The 21342-nt window shown below is 43.6% G+C and overlaps 1 protein-coding gene and 1 long non-coding RNA gene across 2 annotated transcripts in view; one reads left to right on the top strand and one right to left on the bottom strand.

Moving 5' to 3' along the window:
• Golim4 (golgi integral membrane protein 4) overlaps nt 1-21342 on the top strand; it is an 86225-nt gene that overhangs the window by 60775 nt on the left and 4108 nt on the right. The window contains 7 exon segments of the mRNA XM_051157308.1: nt 2694-2855; nt 6393-6632; nt 8480-8733; nt 9495-9577; nt 11012-11121; nt 14343-14510; nt 14835-14903. Of these exon segments, the coding sequence (XP_051013265.1) occupies nt 2694-2855; nt 6393-6632; nt 8480-8733; nt 9495-9577; nt 11012-11121; nt 14343-14510; nt 14835-14903 (1086 nt within the window).
• On the bottom strand, nt 17185-17606 carry LOC127199328 (uncharacterized). The gene is made up of 2 exons (XR_007831928.1): nt 17468-17606; nt 17185-17241 (listed from the first exon to the last, which is right to left on the bottom strand). It is a non-coding gene; the product is annotated as an uncharacterized LOC127199328 (long non-coding RNA).

Genomic DNA, 21342 nt, shown 5'->3' with positions numbered 1-21342 from the left:
GTTAGAACCATATGTCTCTATTAATTTGGGCTGATGTAACAAAATACCATTGACTGGCAGCTTAGACACTAATTTGTCATAGTTATAGAAGCTGTTAGTCCTAAATTATACCTACGTTCATATTCTTGTAAGAGAGGCTTGTTGGGGGAAGACAGAGAGACATAGAGACACATACACGTATATCATACATACACAATGATAAATTTAATTTTAAAAACTCATAATCTAGTATATACCCTGTGTTTGTCTATAATTAAGTAAACTAGAGTTTAAGCAAAGTGAGGCCAAAGGGAAGTTCAGTAGTTAGCCTGAAAAATTTGCCCACCACGCACAATCTTAACTTGGGTGTCTGGTGTCAAAGTCACATTCCTGAGTGTGTTTGTAAGACTTATTCAGCAACATAGGAGGTGTGTGGACCTTTCCCCAGACCTTGTGAACTATAATTGCTTGGGCCGAGGGAGTTGGCTCAGCAGTTAAAAGCAGATATTGCTCTTGCAGAGGACCTCAGGTCATTTCTCAGCATTCATATCCGGAGGCTTACACTACACCATCTTCTGGCCAGTTGGCTGTTGCACTTGCTTTACACACACACACAAACACGCACACACACACACACACACACACACACACACACACACACTCACAAGCAAGCAAACAAACACACACTTTGGCAGGCACTCTAAAATTTAAATTAAATTTAAAAATACATAAAAAAAATTTAAGTATAATTTTTGGAGTGGAGGACACTTCTTACATATTTTAATATTATCCTTAATGTATATTGATATCAGAACTATGACTCGTCTCGACTGCCTTCTAGGGGTTGGACACCTTAAAGCAGTGGTTCTCAGCCTTCCTAATGCTGTTACAGTTCCTCATGCTGTGGTGACTTGCAACCATACAATGATATTCATTGCAACTTCATAACTGTAATTTGCTACTGCTGTCATTTATAATGTAAATATCTGATCTGCAGATGCTCTTAGGTGACCATTATAAAAAGGTCATCTGACCTCCAGAAGAGTTGTGGCCCACAGGTTGAGAACCAGTGCCTTAGAGGAAACAGGAAAAAAAATGCATGGACTTGAATTATATATATCCCTTCCTATAAAAGTGCTGCTATCTGGATGTCATTTGTTTGTCTTGTTTGATCTCCAAAGTTGATTCCCAAATGTTCTGATTAATTTCTGAGGTAAAGGCCCCTGCCGGTGAATGTTACACTTTTATACAAACTATATGAGAGTACTTCTCTGATACGTATTGAGGCAGCTAACACCATCATTTTTTGAAAATTAGAAGAGACAAAACAGAGCTGGGGAGAGGACTTAGTCAATATGGGGCCTGGCATGCAGTCCTGAGGACCTGAGTGTGGATCCCCAGCCCCCATAGAAAAGACCTCGTAGATATGGAAGCCCACACTTATAATCTCAGCTTGGGGTGGGTTGGAGACAGGTGCATCCTAGAGCGCAATGGCCAGCCATCCTAGCTGCATCAGTGAGCTGCAGGCTTCTCAGAGGCCTTGTGTTAAAAAAAAAAAAGATGAAGAGAAGTAGAGGAAAGCCACCGGATGTGGGCTTTGGCCTCCATATGTGTGTGCATACATGTGCATGCACATTTGTATGCATATCATATACACAGCCCCCCACACACACACACAGTAAACAAAATGAGGAGGTAAAGCAGTGCTTCTCCCTTGGCATGGAAGAGCAGAGAGTCTATGTAAGTGTTTATTTACACAGTAATTCTGGTTTTAGGATAAGAATGGTAGTGTACATGAAATATGTATATGCCATGTGTACTGATTTTGTTCAAGTTGTTGGTTCATTTTCTACCTTTCCAGCTTCTTGGAAAAGAAACACACACACACACACACACACACACACACACACACACACACACACACACTGTACCTCCCACATCAAAATATATGGTGATGCATCTATAGGAGAGCAATCCAGTCCTATACTAGTTCCAAACTCATACACAGCCTTTGTCAATTTAAGCCAAAAGGACACTCAGCTTAAGAAAAAGCCCAGCTTCATATTTCTCATATTTCACTGCTCTCTACTACCTCAGAGCCCCCTATAGGGCAAGTGAAGAACCATATTTGAGCATAAATCAACTAAACCGAAGAAGGTGAACATGATATAGATAGATAGATAGATAGATAGATAGATAGATAGATAGATAGATAGAGATAGATAGATAGAGATAGATAGATAGATAGATAGATAGATAGATAGATAGAGATAGATAGATAGCTATTCCATTAAAAGATGTAACACAGGGCATACTGTTAATGGGTCTCAGTTTGAATAATTATGTAAGTCTTGAAGTAGGTTTTTAATATGATAAACAATGATTACATAGCTGTCTTCTAATAATGATGTTTATAATATTGATGAAGTTCTTATTTTGTCTCACATAGCCTGGGAAACTAACATGTCTTAGATATTTTTTCAGTCTCTTAAAGTCTTATTCTAACTTGCATGTGCTCAGAAATGGTTCAGCATGTCCAAGGGGAAGCGCTAGTGCATGAAGGCAGTCGGCAACTTTGCTAACAAGCTTAGACTTAATAGTTTTCTAGTCATCCCGTAAACTTAAAAGCCCATCCAATTAATCTATGAATATTGTCTTTTTCTTTCCCGCTCAAATTGTGCAATTTCCCCCCCACCTGTGCAATTGCTGTGCAGACTCAAGTTGCAGAATATAAGCAACTGAAAGATACTCTCAACAGGATTCCAAGCTTTCGAAATCCAGAGCCAGCAGAGCAGCGAAATGTCACCTTTTCCCAAGGGACTCTTTCTCCCCAAGGTTACAATGTAAGAGAGAAGCCAGCAGGAGAGCTACAAGAGGTGAGAGGTGTGGCCTGGGACCCCTGGGAGGTGAAGTCCCCTGTGGAACTGTCTAGAGAACTGCTCTCTCTGTACCGCCCACTGTTCCTACCACGCAAATTCCTAGAAGATTTTATACATTAGAATACCTAGGTATGTTAAAAATGCAGGCTTCTCACTGTTAACCTGCACTTCCTATTTACTTGAGTGAATAATCTTATTTCTTCTCAAGTGTCTGATGGAGCTGAAGACCAGATAGTTAGTTTTACAATTAAGCTTAGTTGTTTAGGGGTTAAGATGTCATTAAGTTTAGTTAGATGTTTTAAGGTGATAATGATGAGATATGATAGATACTGTTTTACATTAAGAATTTTAGATGCACCAAGATAGGAAAGATGTTTTCTAACATTAATATAATTCCTAATTTTTTGTGTGGTTCTTCTTGCTGTATGCAGTTTATTTTATATATGTGTAATAATATAAATGTATAAAATATCGTAAAAAATGCAGGATTCTCAGCCACAGCTCCATCTTCCAATTCAGGTAATCTGATGTTTGGCATGGGGATTTTTATTTCTAACCAGTTCAGGTAGTGTGGGGAAAACACTGCTAATTGAAGCTGTAGCATTTACCGGGAAAGACTTTTCTGGCTCTTGTTACATGTTAATTTACTTGTATTAAAGGAGCTCTGGTATCTGAACATTTGAAGGCGAGATGATTTTTCTCTCCGTTGAATAAATGAACAGGTTTTAAATAGCATGAGAATATTATATAGCAGCCTACTTAATATAGTGGAATCTGGTCCACTGCTGGGTGTGTATAGAACATGCCAAAATCATATTAAAATAGCTGTGTAACCTGATCACAATCCACGTTATTCTTGTTCTTCGTGAAAATCAAGACTTGCTTGAGTATATTTCAAAATTAAAGCATCACCAGTGGTGTGCTCTTGCTTATCATTAATTCTGACAAAGTTCCACATATGACCTGACAAAATGGCTCAGCAGGTGAAAGCCTTGCTCTCAAGATTAATTACCTGAGTTCAATTCACAGGACCCAAATGGAGGAAAGTAGAGTTGTCCTATGACCTCCACATGCGTCCTGTGGCCGGCTTGCAGTAGGCATTTGAGAAGACTTGTCTCCAAGTGGCCATCCTATGGAGATAATGAAATCAACATGAATGGAGTTCTCCTATGAATGTTTTCTGCATGATCAGATCATTCCTTCAAAAGCAGGCTTGACGTCCTTGCAATCCAGTTCTTTCTTGGGGATTTACATCCATCTATTTAAGACAGTCCAATAGGATGGCCTGCCTGCCCAGTGATGCTGTGCTCTGCTTGGCTGACTCCCAGCTCCCTGGGTTCACCGTGAAATGATTTAGAGCTTGGTTTGCTCCAACTGTGAGTTGGAGGTAGTAGTTATGTACCCTAACCTTCCTCGAAGGGACAGAGTGGGACAAACGACAGGTGTTTGAAAGTCCTTAGAGCCCATGAGAGAAACATTTTCTACAAGGCACTTTTATGGCAAACTTGCCAGAGGACTTTGTCAAACCTGCACCTCCAGAAGTTCTCAGATAGTCAAGGAAGAACTTCTCTCCCCACTTCATGATTTACACTCTTGACTTTTACACGAGTGATAATTATATCCCTGATAGCTTCGGAGTAGGGCTCCCCATTTCAATTTGCTCATGGTGTGGTCCCCTAGGCATCTCAATTATAAGAAATTAATCTGACCAAGGAAGTAACTTTTTTTTTGATGAAGAAAAGGGGCAAGGCAGTACAGATTTTCCTATCTGTTTTTTCACCTTCCTTACTAATATAGAATAAAGAAAAGTTGGAAACTTAGGGAAAATATGTTTATGACTTAACAAATTTAGAGAAGACATGTTGTATTAATATTTAATAATGTTTATTATAAAATTCGCCTATCATTATTATGGTGGTATTAGCTAACCTGTTGTCATAAGCAATAAAAGACACAGACACCTGTTGTATTTCAGAATAGGCCTTTTTTTCCCTGGAGCTAGGCAGATAATTAACCCACTAAACTATCCTCATCACTTCCCAGCCCCTATCCCAGGCCATCTGCTTCAGTCGTTTCTATCTGGGCTATTTTCTATCCGTAATCCCCAAATCCATGCTTATGCTGTTCATCTGGACCACTTTTTACAAGCAGAATTTCAGAGTCCGTCCGCCCCCCGCCCCCCGGGCCATGTGGCACTTTGTATGCCATGGTGATTCTGTTCCTTTTCTCTCCTTCAGCACCTCCCTCCTGCCCAAGATCCTTCTCTCTCCTAAGTCCGCAAACTTTCACTCTGCCCATTTCTTCCGCCCTGACCAGGTGTAGACCTTTCATTGGTCAGACAGGGAGGCAAGGATATACAGCAATACTTGGGGCTCTTAATAGTCAGCTCATAAGCAGTGAGAATCTCAGGGCAGTGGGGAGGAGGGGCAAGCAGTTAACAAATACAAAGCACAACCCTACCGTAGCAAAGACTTTCTCTAAAAATGTTTTTTCTCTTGCTTTAGAGTTCTGTATTGACATTGCTTGCACTCTCAATTTATTACACGCTATATTTACAACAACATATAATCCCTACATGTATATTTATTATAATAAATTCACTGACTGCCTGTGGTTTACAAAAAGATGTCATAAGCTACATTCCTCTTTGACTGGCACTGGGAAGGTGATTCGGTCAACTTCCTGACAGGTGCTTGAGTTCAGTCCCTAGTACACACATAAAAGCCAAGCACTGTAGCCTGTGCCTATAACAATAGGCTTGGAGAAACAGAAACAAGAGGGTCCCTGGAGCTTACGCATTGATCACTCAGTCCAGTCTACTTCGTGAGCCGAGTCTCAACAAACAAGATGGGGCCCTTCTGAGAAGTGCCAGCCGAGGTCCACACACACACTGGCTGGCACGAATTGAACTGTTTTAACAAAGAATATTTGGAGTCTTGTTTAGCCGAAATTATTGTAAATTACTACAGGTATTCAACAGTCCCTTTTGGAAACTAGTAAATGGGGCTAATGAGAAGTCAACCCAATCCTTCCTCAGCTGAGTCTGAAATCATATCTTAGTCCTTTCAAATATCTCTTGAGAAGGATGTTAACCCTGAAGAAACTTTCATAAGCATGGGGTTTGAGGATTTCTGGTTTTTATTGTTTTACTTGTTGTTTACTTCCTTTCTAGTCCAAGGAGAGATGAAGTGTTTTCCTAATTCATGGTCACTGATAGGCTTCACTTTCCTGGTCTCTGACCGTTCTCTGAGATAAAAGTCTCCCTAGATTTCTTAGGGTAAGATGATGCAGAGAGAATTATGTAGCCCCATCACACCTGTTTTCTTTTCTAAGTCCTGCTGTGTATATCTCTTGACTCTAGGAGTCTGCTGGCGCTGTAGCCCTTTACATGTGGTAATGAAAGAATAATGTCACTACTTTTGAAATAGAAAAGTGTCATGTCTTGTGGTGTGCTTGTCTCAAAATAACGAGGTGTGGCAGAACCATGAAGCAGTGCCTACCAAAACAGAAGAGAAACCTTTGTCCTCTGTGCAGAAGGAAGCAAGATTCCAGGCTCCGGAAGAGCGGAACCAAATAGAATCCAGGCAGCCAGAGGAGCACCGAGTAGAAGAGGAGCACAGGAAGGCACTGGAGGAGGAGGAGATGGAGCAGGTGGGACAAGCAGAGCATCTCGAGGAGGAGCATGACCCATCGCCGGAGGAACAAGACAGGGAGTGGCGAGATCAGCAGGGACAGAAGGCAGCCCACCTTCTGGACGGCCGCCCTCAAGCTGAGGTACGTGGGTGCTCACTAGACGTTCTCTTGGATGGAGAATTTGGCTTTCGTTTCCGATACTGATTATGATGATGATGATGATGATGATGATGGGGCTGTGGAAATGCTCAGTCAAGGAAGCATAAGCTTGAGGGTCTGTTTTGTTCTCCAGACTCCATGTAAAAATCTGAAAAGTACTGATGTGCTTTTGTAACCTTGCACTGGGGAAGCAGACAGATGCGTACCCGGGGGTCACCAACCAGCCACCATAGCCTACCTAGAAAGCCCAGGTTTCAGAGAGAGAGAGAGAGAGAGACAGACAGACAGACAGACAGACAGACAGACCATGTCTATAAAAGCAAGGTTAGTAACACTTGAAGAGCAACATTTGACAGTCTCTCTCTCTGTCTCTGAAGAAACAAAAAAAAAAACTCCTTATGAATGACAGTCTCTGCAATTTGTTTTTGAAAGGTTCCACTGAACATTCTTTGCATGTATTTAAGTTTTCTGTTGTAAGACTAACGGCAAAGTATAGCTCAGAAATGTGGTCAGTGATCAGAGCAATTGCTGCTGGTGGATATATGTCATTTCCATTGCTGGTGGTGCATGAGCGACTGGTCCTCATATCCCTGACAGTGCAGCAGGTGAGCTTCCAACTGGGTACCTCCTCAGAAGGTTCCCTAAGCCCCACCTGCAGTGTCTTGACGTGGAGAAATGTCTAATTTTCTGTGACAAAGAGTCCTCTTCTATCTGGCCATTCACTGTCAGATACAGTGCAAGCTTTTACCCGTTGCTGTCAGGGATGAAGAAAAACTCTTGTTCTATTACGAACACACATGTCCATGAGTGAGGACCTCTAGCCAGTCCCTGCTCAGGTACTGCCTCCTCAGCATGTTGCTGACATCTGAGACCCATTCCTACCTTCAAAACAACCAAAAGCAGCCAGTGTCTTCAAAGGAACTGAGGGCAGCCAGCACTGAGAGCAACCAGGGACCTTCGTGGTGTGCTGTTTTTAACAAAATCCTAGTCATTCAATCTTACCCATGAAGATTCAGGAGTCAGATGCAGGGATGAAAGCCTGAGAGCTCAGAGAGGCAGAGAAAGCACCCAGCTGACCTCCCTCCTCAGCCAACATCCCCAAAGCAGGAAGCCTTCTTCCCCATACTTTAAAAAAAAAAAACCCTCAATATGGAATGCTCTTCTCTTCTACTTGCGTGTGTATCCATCCTGCTGATTTCCACTTACTCTCTCTCTCTCGTTTTTTCCCTGTATGTTCACTCCCTGCCGACTGGTTGCTTGCTCCACCTCTTGACCTAGGATTAGCTTTATTTAATCCTGTTCAGAATTTACTCAAGCAGAAAGTTCTTGGACTAAGGGGCTGAGTCACACACCACAGTGCAACCCGGGGTTCACAGTGCAATAAAATGTCCTGCAACACTTCAGTCTCCAAAGTCATACCCAACAATAATGCACCTAGATGCTGATGATTTCTTTGTAGCACTGAGGCTTTCTCTGTCCTCCTATTCTCTGTAAAGCTTCAGCCATAGTTGGTGCGAAGCCCTCTCTTGCTCCTTACCATCCTTGCAAGCTTTGTCTTCCAAGGCCTCTGCTATGCTCTCGATGGTCTCATGGTCCTCAACTCTGCCCTCTTCCCTTTGCTGAAAATTGAGCATTTGCATGTTAATTGGGGAGGTAAGCAGAGGAAGATGTAAAATTACAAGCTTTTGGGCTTTATGTGTAATTGTAGGTTACCTGACATAAAGTGTTACGAAGCCTACCCTGCCTCCTGAGTTTGTCTTGACAAAGAAAGGAAGGGAGTGCTGGAGGGTCTAACCCTTCTAGCTTAACATTAGCTCCATTTGTTCCAGGTGGAGCATTCGACCAAGGCAGCTACAAACTTCCGATCCCCATATGAGGAGCAGCTGGAGCAGCAGAGGCTGGCAGCGAGGAGGGACGAGGAAGCCCAGCGGCTGAGAGAACACCAGGAAGCTTTGCATCAACAGAGGCTCCATGGACACTTACTACGGCAACAGCAGCAGCAGCAGCTCCTCGCCAGAGAGATGGCTCAGCAGAAGCAGGCAGGACACGAAGAAGGCCAGCAGCAGCACCAAGAGCAGCTAAGGTAGCCTGCTTCTTTCTGTGGCGGTGTACACAGTCCTCTCTCTGGTGTCAAATCAGCATTGTGTAGGTGTAGTCTATGAACCCGTGGCAAGAGAGCAGGCTCATATTGCTCACGAAGACAAGTTAGAAAAAAAACATTGCGGAATTAAATGCTAGATATTTAATTTTAAACATAATTTTTTTTCCTGCCTAAATGTGATAGTTATGGGCTGTGGAGAGAGAGGTCGGTGATAAAGGACTAACCACGTAAACATTAGGACCTAAGAGCAAATCCTCTGAACCTATGTAAGTATGGGTGCAGTGGCTCACAGTCTGTAGTTTCTGGGCTAGTACAGCAGGAGGGGAGATGGTTTGCAGCCAACTGAGTTAGGTGAAGGCAAACCACAGAAAGGGGGCTCTGTGTCAAACAAGGTTCAAGGCAAAGGACAATATGCAAGGTTGTTGCTGACCACCTGGGATGTGCCGTAGCATGTGGGGCACACACATTCAGCACACACACAATAAATAAAAGCAATTGATCTCAAAATAGCCCAGCAGACTTGGTTCTTGGTTCTAACTTTATTTTGTCGGGAAATGACAATTTCCCTCTTAAAGGTAGGCTTTGACAACATAGCTGATATCACTATTACACTTTACTGTGTATCTAAACCTCAGAAACAAGTTATGGCTTATTTTAGCTGTTGAAAATGCCTGTCTTGAAAGATAAATGACCTCCATCCAACTGCCTTTCCATTTTTATCTCCAAACCTTTGTCCCTGGCAGGCAGCAAGTTCATTACAATGCTGTAGAGAGTGACATCGCCCAGGGAGCCGAGGACCAGGGAATCCCTGAAGAAGAGGGAGGTGGTAAGATCCTTTAGGTGATGACGCTTCAGGCAAACTCCTTGGTCACATGACACCGGTTCAACAAGCACATTCTGTAGCAGCAACAGGTGGCGTGTGTACCTGAGTCAACACAAAGAGAGTATATGACTCTTGCTTCTGCTCTTGCAGCACTTGCCCTGCATCCTGGCATAGTGGCATATAGTGTGTGTGTGTGTGTCCATATCACTATGAAAACTGGCCAAGGCAGTGACTCTTCTGCCTTATTTTCCCCTCTGTTGAGTCACTTTGTGTGCTTAGTAGTTGTTTCTGACAAACGATCATTAAGGTTGGTATTCTTTAGGAAATTTCTGTATTTTCTACTTAGCGTGGGATTCTTGCATCCTTGTTTATATTTATGGCAGACATCTAGTATGAAATGTGTCAAATGCGGCTTCCCGTGTAGATAGAGCCGAGGTTAACTCTCCTTGGTACCTCTGACTCTTACAAGTGTTTGATTTTCTAGAAAGTGCATAAAGAAAAGTGAAGGCATGCACTCCGTCAGCAGCCTATTGTGGTATTTTATAACCCTAAGAGTCAAGAAAGGGCTGCCTTTATGTCCCCGTGGACCACTTGAACTTCTTCCATTTGTTGTTCATACAACTAAGAGCTATTTGTCCCTTCTTGTTTAATAAGTCCCTCTGAGCACTTAGCTTGCCAGCACGCTTGCTGTTTCTTTACTGTCTCCAGACTAAATAATTCACTAAATACTTAAACTTCCATCTTATTTCTTGCTCTTCAAACAATTTACAGGTTTTTTCGTGAGCTCTTGTAATTCCGCAAATCTGAATTACCCCACGCCCACCCCAAGAATAGCAAGTAAACTCTGGCTTCGCAATATAGGCACAGGATGTGTTTTCTTGCAGCAGTCTGTCTGCTTCTGAGTTCACGGTTGTAGTTGTCCATTTTTTACTGTCCTAATCTTGGAAAACTCTCCTTTTTTTTTTCCTGACATTAAACTAAAAAATTGATTCTGTCGAATCCCTTTTATTATGAAAGTTTTGATTATTCATATCTGGTGGGGAAAAGCCAGCCTCTGCTATAAACATTCCTTAAGAAGGGTAGAATGGCCAAGTATAGTAAGGTGCCACACATCTGTAATCCCAGCACTCAAGGAGACAGAGGCAGGCAGATCTCTGTGAGTTCGAGGCCAGCCTGGTCTACAAAACAAGTCCAGGACAGCCAAGGCTACATAGAGAAGCTCTGTCTCAAAAAAAAACCTAAAAAAATAATCCCTTTGACATGCAGCCTAGGAAAAAACAACAGAACTGGTTCAGAGAAAAACAAACAAAAAACAAAATTCCAGAGATATGCCAGCACCAGAGATGGAGGTGAGATAGACCCACTGCCGGCTGCTTTTCAAGAGGAAAGTCCTGCCTCATCTTCATGAGGCTGATTATGGTTCCTTTGTTTTGTTAGCCTATGAAAGAGATAACCAACGCCAAGATGAAGTTGAAGGAGACCCAGGCAACAGACTGGAAGGTCATGAGCCAGGACACCAAGAGAGTGACCCAGAAGCTGAGGCAGATGTAAGTTTCCTCCTCTGGTCCCAAAAGTTAGCAACTCACAAGGCAGGCAGGAAGAAAAAGTGAAAGGGTGTCTGACTCAACCTTCTGGCTCCAGATGGGCTTTCTCATCAGATAACAGGGGGACATCTTGTGTAACTGTGTAGGAAGGCTTTAACTGCAAACCATGAGGTGGGGTGTTGTTGGAGCGGGGCTTCCCTGCATTAGTCACACACCTAGCATGGAAGCAAAGAAGTGAGACTTGGTCAGTGAGACTGGATCAGACCTTCTAGAGAGTCTGATTCCTTGGTTTACTCTTCTTATGCATTTAAGCTCAGGGGAACTTTGCATGCGTTGGGGGGGGGGCTTGGGGTGGGGAGGAATTCTCCAATTGACAGTTCTCATAACCAAGCTTCAGGAATGGCTACATCAAAATTTCCTTGCAAAATCCACTGCTATAGCAACATACCCGAGACCTTTATCATAAGAATTAGTTCCGTTGGCTGGGAAATGGTGCCCAGGGCCCAGATCTAGAGAGGAAAAAATTCGTAATCGTGAGTTCTATTCACTGAGAGAGAGAAAAGCCTAGGATTATGACCTAAATAACTCTTGGGATTTAGAGGGAGTTTGGGTGGAGGCTGGTTCCTTAGAATGACAAAGGATCACCAGGGTGTTTGAGCACATCCCTCCAGCATTCCAGGTGACCAGGCATCACTCTCCCTTCCACTGAGGAAAGCAGGCCTGTGTGCTTAACAGTTCTGGTCTCTTCCGTGATCACTCTAGTCTGTGCTTCCTACAGCGAGGTGTGAGGAGTTGTTTGCTGAGCATGTTGTGTATTCTGTTCGGGAGTCAAGTGTGTTATGTGACTTTGTCCTCCACCCGGCTGTCTATTGATCTTCTTAATAACAATGAATAAGGATGTGTGGCCTCAGGTTTGAAAAGAGGTGATCAGGTACCAAAGTGGTATACACATTTCAGGATGTAATTCTGTAGATGTCTGGTTCAGCTTTGCGTTGACTGAAAACAAGTCCTCTCTCATCTTGGACACTCTAGGCCATTGGTGCTACTCAGGAGAAAGCCATTGTGGAATAAATCCAATCCTGTGTTTTGGGTAGATGATAGCTGCAGTCTGCTTTAGCTCTCCTATTATATAGTGCTAATAAATCAATAACCTTGTCGGGGTGATGTTCAGACCCTGATGTTTTATGGGTTCTGTCTAAATTGATCCAGAGAATTGGAAGGAAGAGCCAGGTCTTTCTGACTGTCAGCACCTATGTCTTTCTGGTAGCTGCTTGGAACATGTTGGTGCAGATGGCTTTTCTGCTTACCCTGCACTCACGTGGAGGAGGGTGCCATCTCATGCCTATCTGCAATAGCCTTTGGGAAAACACGTAGCTGGGAAGCAAGCTCTGAAATATTCCCAATAACGGAAGCAGGGACACATGTGGGGATGAGAAAATACCTCCTGAGAACAAAAAAGCCAGAGCACAGAAGCCTACAAGTATATAAGGGGAGGTGAAGGCTGCCAGTGGGGACAAGGCAGGTATGACAGGTACTTAGCTTTGGGGTCTGCTGTTAGGTCTGGTCCCTGGCTTGTAGTATCCTTTACTCTCCTGGTGTCTTTTAGTTCATTCTATCCAGTGCACTGGAAAAGATAGGAGGCCTCTTTCCATGTCTTCCTTTAACTAGAAATTGTGAGTGATGAAATATTTTTTCTTAGAACCCTCTTAATTGTTGCTTGGTTAGATTGGGGCTAGCATTTTATTTTTATGAACCTTAAAAACAGATACTTAGCACTATCTTTCTGCAGGAAGTGGGTTACAGTCTTTATCCTTCACACAAATGACTAGTAATTCATACATGGAAGCCTATAAGGCAAGATAGTGTAGAGTAATTGGAAATGGATGTGAAGGTGATGACTTACCATTTATATCGAGAGCGATGCCATTTGCACTTGAGGTTTCTGGCCAACGCTGTGCAGTAACAAACCATCTGACACTGCAGGAAGCTCTTGACCACGGTCAAGTAGCTCAGTGCATAGCAGAAAGAGCTTCTTGTCTGCACAATGCTGAGAGACTGAATCATACTCTGTGGCTTCGGCATCTCATGGAGAGCCAGTCCTACTTCAATAAGTGTCCCATGGCTTACCAAAGGATTGGGGACACCAATAAGCAGAGCTGTTCCTTCTCATCTCAGGAGCCTAGTGAGGATGGGTATTATTTAACAGGTGTGCTGCCTGGGAGCTCAAATGGATAACTGAAGTCATTGTGAAGTCAGTTCATTTGAAAGGCATTTGTGGGACACCATTACTGAGGACTGCTGGGAAAATACCTTTGATAATGTGTTGTCTGATTTTTCCTATCTCTTTCTAGAACACTTTTGCCCTGTTGCATGCTAGCCCCAGTTGATAAGGAAATCCGGCCATGCTAGAAACAGACCATTTACAGTGGAGTACAGGGATGGGGGGTCAGGGAGCCTTTCCTGTCAGCTACTCTTCACCTATTTACATATGCAGCATTTCTTGAGGCGGAGGCCAGGATGAGGGTGGGCTGCAGAGATGCCTCAGTTAGTCCAGTGCTGGCTGCACAAGCATGGGGTCCTGAGCTCAGTCTCTGCCCCCACATATAATGTCAGGTGTGGTGGTGCTTGCTTTGAATCACTGAGAATTGTATACCCAGGCCCCCACAACAAGCCAGGCTCACTTAGTGGCTGGGCCTCTTGTCTCATTGTAAGATATCCTGTATAAAAATACAATGTGGACTGTCCATGAGGAGTGACACATGAAGATGACTTCTGGCCTCCACACTCAGGGTACATATATGTACAAATACACATACTTGGACACTTGTTAAACAATGCACACGCCTCACACACACCAATTTCTCACAAAGGGAAGTTTCTGTGAGAGTCAGCATAGCAGAAGAAGGAGTTACATTTGTCCACCTAACTCTCCCATCTTGCCTTGTGCTGATCTGTTTCTGTCCACTTGGCCCCTGACCGGTCTTACACCGTTGGATATGGTGATGCTCGCAGTATTTACAGCTAGAGATTTGAAGACTTACTTGCACAAATGAAGTACTATTTGTGCCTTCTCGTCAATCGATCTGACTCTTCGACCACTGACAAAGCAAGGGTTCCATCTTTGCAAGTCTTGGGAAAGCCTGATCTGCACAGACCGGTGAAGGGCAGTTCCATTTTCTGCCAGTATGACCTTTCCCATGAAATAAAATTTGACCGTTTTCCAGAGGGCAGATGTGGAGGACATAAACCCTGCAGATGACCCCAACAACCAAGGTGAAGATGAATTTGAGGAAGCTGAACAAGTGAGAGAGGAAAATTTGCCAGAGGAAAATGAAGAGCAGAAACAAAATTTGCCAAAGGAGGGGAATGCAGAACCGGATGAGCACCTGGTGGTAAGAGCAAGCCTGGGTTGCAGAGCAGTTTGACGGGTTCAGTAAATGCCTAGTTTATGGCGGGGAGGCAAGTGCTCCTGTGGGTTAGAGATTTGCCACGTCAGCGAGCTTTGGATCCTCGTGTGAGATGATATGCCTGGGACCCGAGAGCGAGGTAAGGGATGACCTGCACACTTTGAGAAATGAACCTTCAGCATTTTTTTCTGGCCATGGAGGCATCTGCAAGCGGCCTTTCCATTGTGGCATGCTCATTCGTTGACACGGGGTCCTGTGATACGATTCTGCAAGATAAGGTAACGTGAGCCTGTCCTTTTGTTTCAACAGATGGCAGGGAATCCAGACCAGCAGGAGGATAATGTTGATGAGCAGTACCAGGAAGAAGGAGAGGAAGAGGTATAGGGGGCATGGGACTGGGCACACTAGGCATGCTGCCCTCAAACAAACCTCAGCTCTGCTGACTGGGATGTTCAGACTCGTACACACAGAATGACAAAGGGATGGGAACTGGAAGATCATGGCAGTTGAGACACTGATAACAAAACCTAAGTAATCTTAAATAACCATACATTTGGAATCAAGAAGAGCTGTGGCTGATGTAGACTCACGTGATCTTCCTGAATATCCACATGTGCGTTTTCTCACATCAAAGAGAGAGCAGGGTTCTGGGCATCCAGGGATGGTGTACTGACCCCTAGAGCTCTCTTTGTGGAATCTTACGTGTTCCCGTCTCAGGGACACCCCACAAAGTGAGCTGGGACCCATCTAACCTACTCCAAGTATTTCTAGAGATTTACCTCTTTCCTTCTGACCTCTTACACCCATACGAATGCAGTGTCTTAAGTAAACTTAATATTGAGGCTCACCTGGCAAGTGAGATGCCTTGAGTTCAGTGTCCAGCATACCACCTCCACCAAAAAAGAAAGAGAAAGAAAGAGACAGACAGACAAACAGACAGACAGACAGGCAGACAGAGATAGAAAGGAAGAGGTAAAATATGGAAAAGACAGATTAATTTGAATAAACACATTTTAATGTAATTTTAAAAAGATTTTATTTATTTATTTTGTGTATGAAAGCTCTATCTGCATGTATACCTGCAGGCCAGAAGAGGGCATCAGATACCATTATTGATGGTTGTGAGCCACCATGTGGTTGCAGGGAATTGAACTCAGGACCTCTGGAAGAGCAGCCAGTGCTCTTAGCCTCTAAGCCATCTCTCCAGCCCTTGATGTTATTTTTTAATATTAAATTTTAATTTGCTTTCCATTGTAAACTTTTGGCGTATTATCACTAGTGAATCTTACAGAAAACCTATCACGGTATCTCATTCCTGTGACTAATTAGCTGGTGAGTTCAGTGTGTGAGGGCCTGTTGGTTGCAGCTGTCCCTGGCATGAACTCCTGCATTTGGGAGTGTCGTAGATAACGTTTTATTTTTGTGACAAGACTCCATGACCACATCAACTCTTATAGAGGAAAACATTTAACTGGGGATGGCTTGAAGTTCTGAGGTTTAATCCAGGTAGGGGAAGCACGGCAGCTTGCAGGCAGACATGGTGCTGGAGAGGCAGCAGTTTTGCTTCTGATCTGAAGGCAGCAGGAAGAGAGAGTGAGCCGGTGGGCTTCACCTGAGCCTCTGAATCCTTTAAAGCTACCGACACCCTCAAATAACACCACATTTATTCCAAAAAAGACACATGTCCTAAGCCTTTCATATAATGCCACTCCCTGTCAACGTATAGGGGCCATTTTCACTCAAACTACCTACCGCAGGAAGTATGGTTTGTACCAGGTCAAGACCCCACATTGACTCTGTCTCTAGAAAAGTCAGTATTCCCAAGTTAAAGCTCAAGAGACACTTCATAACCAGCGTCTTGCAAACATAAGGCTTTCTCCCTGAGGGGAAAGGGCGGGTGGGAAGGTAGTAAGCATATGGCTACCTAAAGACAGGCCCCATGAAGCAAGCTCAGAGTTTGTGGTCTGCTCTAGCCCCCTCAGCTGCCCTCGTGAGGCTTACTCGCTTTACTGCCCCGGCAGCTTTTTAGAGCCACTGCTAAAACTTGTGCTTATCCCAAGCAAAGAGAAAAGCCTGCTGCCCTTCATGACCACAGCCTCGTTCTGTGGAACAGGCTTGATCTCTGAGTTCTCTCGCATCCCCTCTCCTGCTGTCCGTCTTCATGACGACCCAGATTGTCTTTTCAGAACAAGCATTGCAGAAAGGAGCTGCCTCCGATATTAAGACATTTGCAGGAGAACTCTATTCCGCAGGACTGCTCTTATAGCAGGATGTCTGGACTAATAGTTGTCTGTTTCCATGTGTCAGATACAGGGGGTGCTTTGAGGGATTACTAGAGAAAGGACTCACCTTGGCTTCCTTTGAAAAATTCAGAAGGGTAAACATAAAAGTTTAATCAGTGTTTGCTGATTCCCTTCTCAGCTCTAGGGTGATCAGTTAAGGTAAAGGAGAGGAATCCTGGGACTGGAGAGGGACCAAGGACAGAAAGATAAGAAATACAAGCTTGTGCTGTTCCCAGGGCCGGTCCTTCCCCTCCATTGTCCAATTGGTCCTCTCCCTGGGCTCTGCTGGGCTGGTACAAAGCTCCAGGCCCTGCAGTGAAGTCTTATAGCAAGGTCAGTGTCTATACTTTCTAACCCCCTCTTGTATTACTTCTGGATTATCATACACACACACACACACACACACACACACACACACACACACACACACACACCTGTCATTTGGGACTACTGCCTGGAACTCTTGTATTACTTCTGGACTCTCTCTCTCTCTCTCTCTCTCTCTCTCTCTCTCTCTCTCTCTCTCTCCCTCCTTCTCCTCTCTCTCTCTCCCTCTCGCTCTCTCTCTCTCTCTCTCCTCTCTCTCCTCTCCTCTCCTCCTCTCTCTCACACACACACACACACACACACACACACACACACACACTCACACTCACAAACCTGTCATTTGGGACTACTGCCTGAAACTCTCTGAATGCTTTTTCCCCACAGTATTAACTGCCCCGCTGTCCTCGGAGCATCACTTGCATAGGCTGTCTTGGATTCTACCAGCTCCTCTCATTGCTCCCGGACATTATATAGATGGGGAGAGGACTAGAGCCAAATTTCACATCTCTCTCGAGCACTGGTAACAGTGCTGAGCAACTTACAGCAAGATAAGGAGTGAACTAGAAGCATAGATGCATTGTGTGTATGTGTGTGTGTATGTGTGTGTGTGTGTGTGTGTGTGTGTGTGTGTGCGCGCACGCGCGCACGCGAGCAACATTCATGGGCTATTAAAACAGTGAAGTCCTGAGGTGCCTTCACTCCCCTCATCTCTTCTTCGCCTGTATTCTAGCTGTTCTATGACTTCTGGGCTGCAGACCTGTAATGGCCCTCAGTTTCCTCCTCTTGAAGGCAACACTCAGATGTGTTGCTATTGATATTTACTCCTTGAGAGGAACCATGTCCTACCAGCCTACACCTGTCCGAGCCGTAATCATCGCACCATCGCACTTACTGGCTTGAGCTCGGGAAGCAAACAGTATTAAGCCTCAAACTGAGTATAGGAAGTCTGTACTCAACCAGCCTTCTTTGGTTTCTAACAGAGAGAAAGAGGAGGGGCAGCAGAAGGGAGGGTAGAAAGAGAGGGAGGAGGAGGAGACAGAGAGACTTTGTGTGTATCATGTATATGTATACACGTGTATGTTCTAATGTGTGGGTACACATATGTGATGAGAGTATGCCCAATGAGTGTGGAGGCCAGAGGACAAAATTGGATGCCAATCCTCGGGTGACGTCCACCTTTGTTTCCTGAAATAAGACCTGTCATTTTGCCTGGCATTCATTAGGTAGTCAGGCTGGCTAGCCAGACAGCCCCGGCGATCTGTTTCTGCCTCACTAGTGCTGGGATTATGTGCATACCACCACGTGAGGCTTTTTTTTACCTGGTTTATGTGGTTTGAATTGAGCTCCAGTTGCTTATACAGCAAACACTTCACTGACTGCCCTGTGCCCCCAGCGTTTCACTACCTCCTTTTAGCCCAGCCATGTTATCTTTCATATATATATATATATATATATATATATATATATATATATATATATATACATATATATATTTAATTTATTCATATTACATCTCAAGTGTTATCCCATCCCCTGTATCTTCCCGTTCCTCCCTCCCTCCCTTTTCCCCTTACTCCCCTCCTCTATGACCGTGACTGAGGGGGACCTCCTCCCCCTGTATATGCTCATAGGGTATTGAGTCTCTTCTTGGTAACCTGCTATTCTAAGGTATGAAAGCGATTGTTCCTGACCAGCACTCCTTGTTACCTGTTTACTGTTTTTAGAGAGAAAATACTTATTGTACTATTTCTCTCATATGGCCAGCATTCTAGATATTTTATCTACTTTTGAGTGAAGAGACACTATTGCATAACATATAAAAGTTACATGTTTGAAAGTATTTAAATGTTAAAAATAGCTTAAATGAGTGCTTAAAATTTTTAAATACTTTAATGCCCCCAGTACAACAAAAAAGCAGATTAATTAGAACATTCAACAGTGAGAAGTAAAAGGTTACTTGCCTACCTTCTGTAGCCAGAGGCACACAGGCCTGACACCTGCTGTGGAAACTCTCCCAGGCTGAGGAAAAGGCTCAGCTGGTAGGGTTCCTGCCCAGCATGTAGGAAGCTTACAGTTCTGTCTCAAGCAGCATATAAACTAGCTGTGGTGATACACACCTACAATCCCTCGGCTTTAGGAGTGGAGGCAGGAGGATCAGAAGTTCAAGGTTGTTCTCAGCTCCACAGCGGGTTTGAAGCCATCCAGAGATAGGAGGCCCTGCTAGGAGGGACCTAGGGGAGGAGAGAGGAAGGGGTGAAGGAGGAAGGGAGGCGTAGGGGGTGGGTGGGAGGGAGTAGGATAGCTTTCAAATGAGCACAGCTCTTAAAGCTTGCAGGCCAGTCACTGTAGCTAATACTGAAGGCCTTTGACTGTGACATGCCACGACCTCTGGATCCTCATGCTCATCTTCTGAAGGTGAAAAGTCATGGTTCCTAGCTAGGTGCACAGTTTGTATCATGTATAGAAGAAACATGTTACTGTGTATGATAGCACAGGATAGCTAGCCAGCACCACGTTCTCATGAGGTGTCTGCTTTGTTTTGTTTTGACCACTAAGCAAGGTTTGCCCTATCTGATAGAATTCTTTTCTACACTTTCTAAAGCACAGATTTCAGGGCTACAATTGAGAAGTAGCAGTGTTGGAATGTCTTTGGCAAAGCGGAGTGCCAGCCTTAGTGGAATATTAAGGCAAACTTCTGTGGAAGATGGAAATGATCACATGTGAACTTTTAACCTGGGACTGTTCAGTTAAGCATATTGTAAAGCTCAGAAATGCAGTATCATCTGTTCTTATTTAGTTATTCAGTTAAGATGAGCTTGGGTTACTTTTGCCTCAAAGACGAATGCATTAATATTATATTGGTTAGAGTTTATTGTGTCTTTGGCTAGAATGTTACAAAATATCATTTTTTGGTTCCCTAAATTAAAGAGCCATTTAAGTCATCAGTTTACAGCTATAGTTAAAATGACAACTGGGACATAAGCTGAACTTTCTACAGTAGATCCACTGAGTAGAGAAAGGGAAAAACACTCTTAAAAAGGTTGTCATCTCCCCAGCCAGATTCTTTTTCTTTTTAGATTTTATTTTTTTTCTTTTTTTTTTAATTAATTTATTCTTGTTACATCTCAAAGTTTATCCCATCCCTTGTATCCTTCCATTCTTCCCTCCCTCCCATTTTCCCCTTATTCCCCTCCCCTATGACTGTTCCTGAGGGGGATTACCTCCCCCTGTATATGCTCATAGGGTATCAAGTCTCTTCTTGGTAACCTGCTGTCCTTCCTCTGAATGCCACCAGGTCTCCCCCTCCAGGGGACATGGTCAAATGTGAGGCACCAGAGTCATATCTCGAAATTCTAGCCAGAGCAATAAGACAACAAAAGGAGATCAAGCGTATCCAAATGGAAAAGGAGGAAGTCAAATTATCCTATTTGCAGATAATATGATAGTGTACATAAGTGACCCTCAAAATTCCACCAGAGAACTCCTACAGCTGATAAACACCTTCAACAAATTGGCTGGATACAAAATGAACTCAAAAAAGTCTGTAGCCTTCCTATACACAAATGACAAGCTTGCAGAGGAAGAATTTAGGAAAGCCACACCCTTCACATTAGCCACAAGCAATATAAAATATTTAGGAGTTATTCTAACTAAGTGAAGGTCTTGTTTGAAAAAAATTTCAAAACTCTGAAGAAAGAGATTGAAAATGACCTGAGAAGATGGAATGATCTTCCTTGCTCATGGATTGGGAGAATTAACATAGTAAAAATGGCCATTCTACCCAAAAGCAATCTATAGATTCAATGCAATCCCTATCAAAATACCCAGCCAGATTCTTAACCAACATCCATTGCACTCTGGAAAGGAGTGTCCTGTCTGTGCTGTGTCCAAGAGTCACCTTGAGAAGTTCATGAAAAATACAAATTCCTAGACCAGAGGAATTTGTAGAAATATTTCTCTTATCTTTCAAGGGCCATAGAAATCAGAGCCTTTCAAAAGACTTACCTTCCACCAAGAAGATTCTGTTTACATAAATAGCCCCAGGGAAAGCAGCTACAGATGAACTTTGCAAAATGTGACCTCTTGAACTTATGTGAGTAGTTAACCCATTTGCTAAACATTTTCTTACTAAATGCTTAAAAAGATCTACAGCTCCCAGACCACTCCTCCCCACAGCACACACATAAACACCAAGGGCTGTGAACATA

This window comes from Acomys russatus, chromosome 15 (genome assembly GCF_903995435.1).
Source record: "Acomys russatus chromosome 15, mAcoRus1.1, whole genome shotgun sequence".
In the NCBI taxonomy this organism is placed as follows: domain Eukaryota; kingdom Metazoa; phylum Chordata; class Mammalia; order Rodentia; family Muridae; genus Acomys; species Acomys russatus.
The sequence above is the reverse complement of the archived record's forward strand: the minus strand, read 5'-3'. Positions and strand labels throughout refer to the sequence as shown.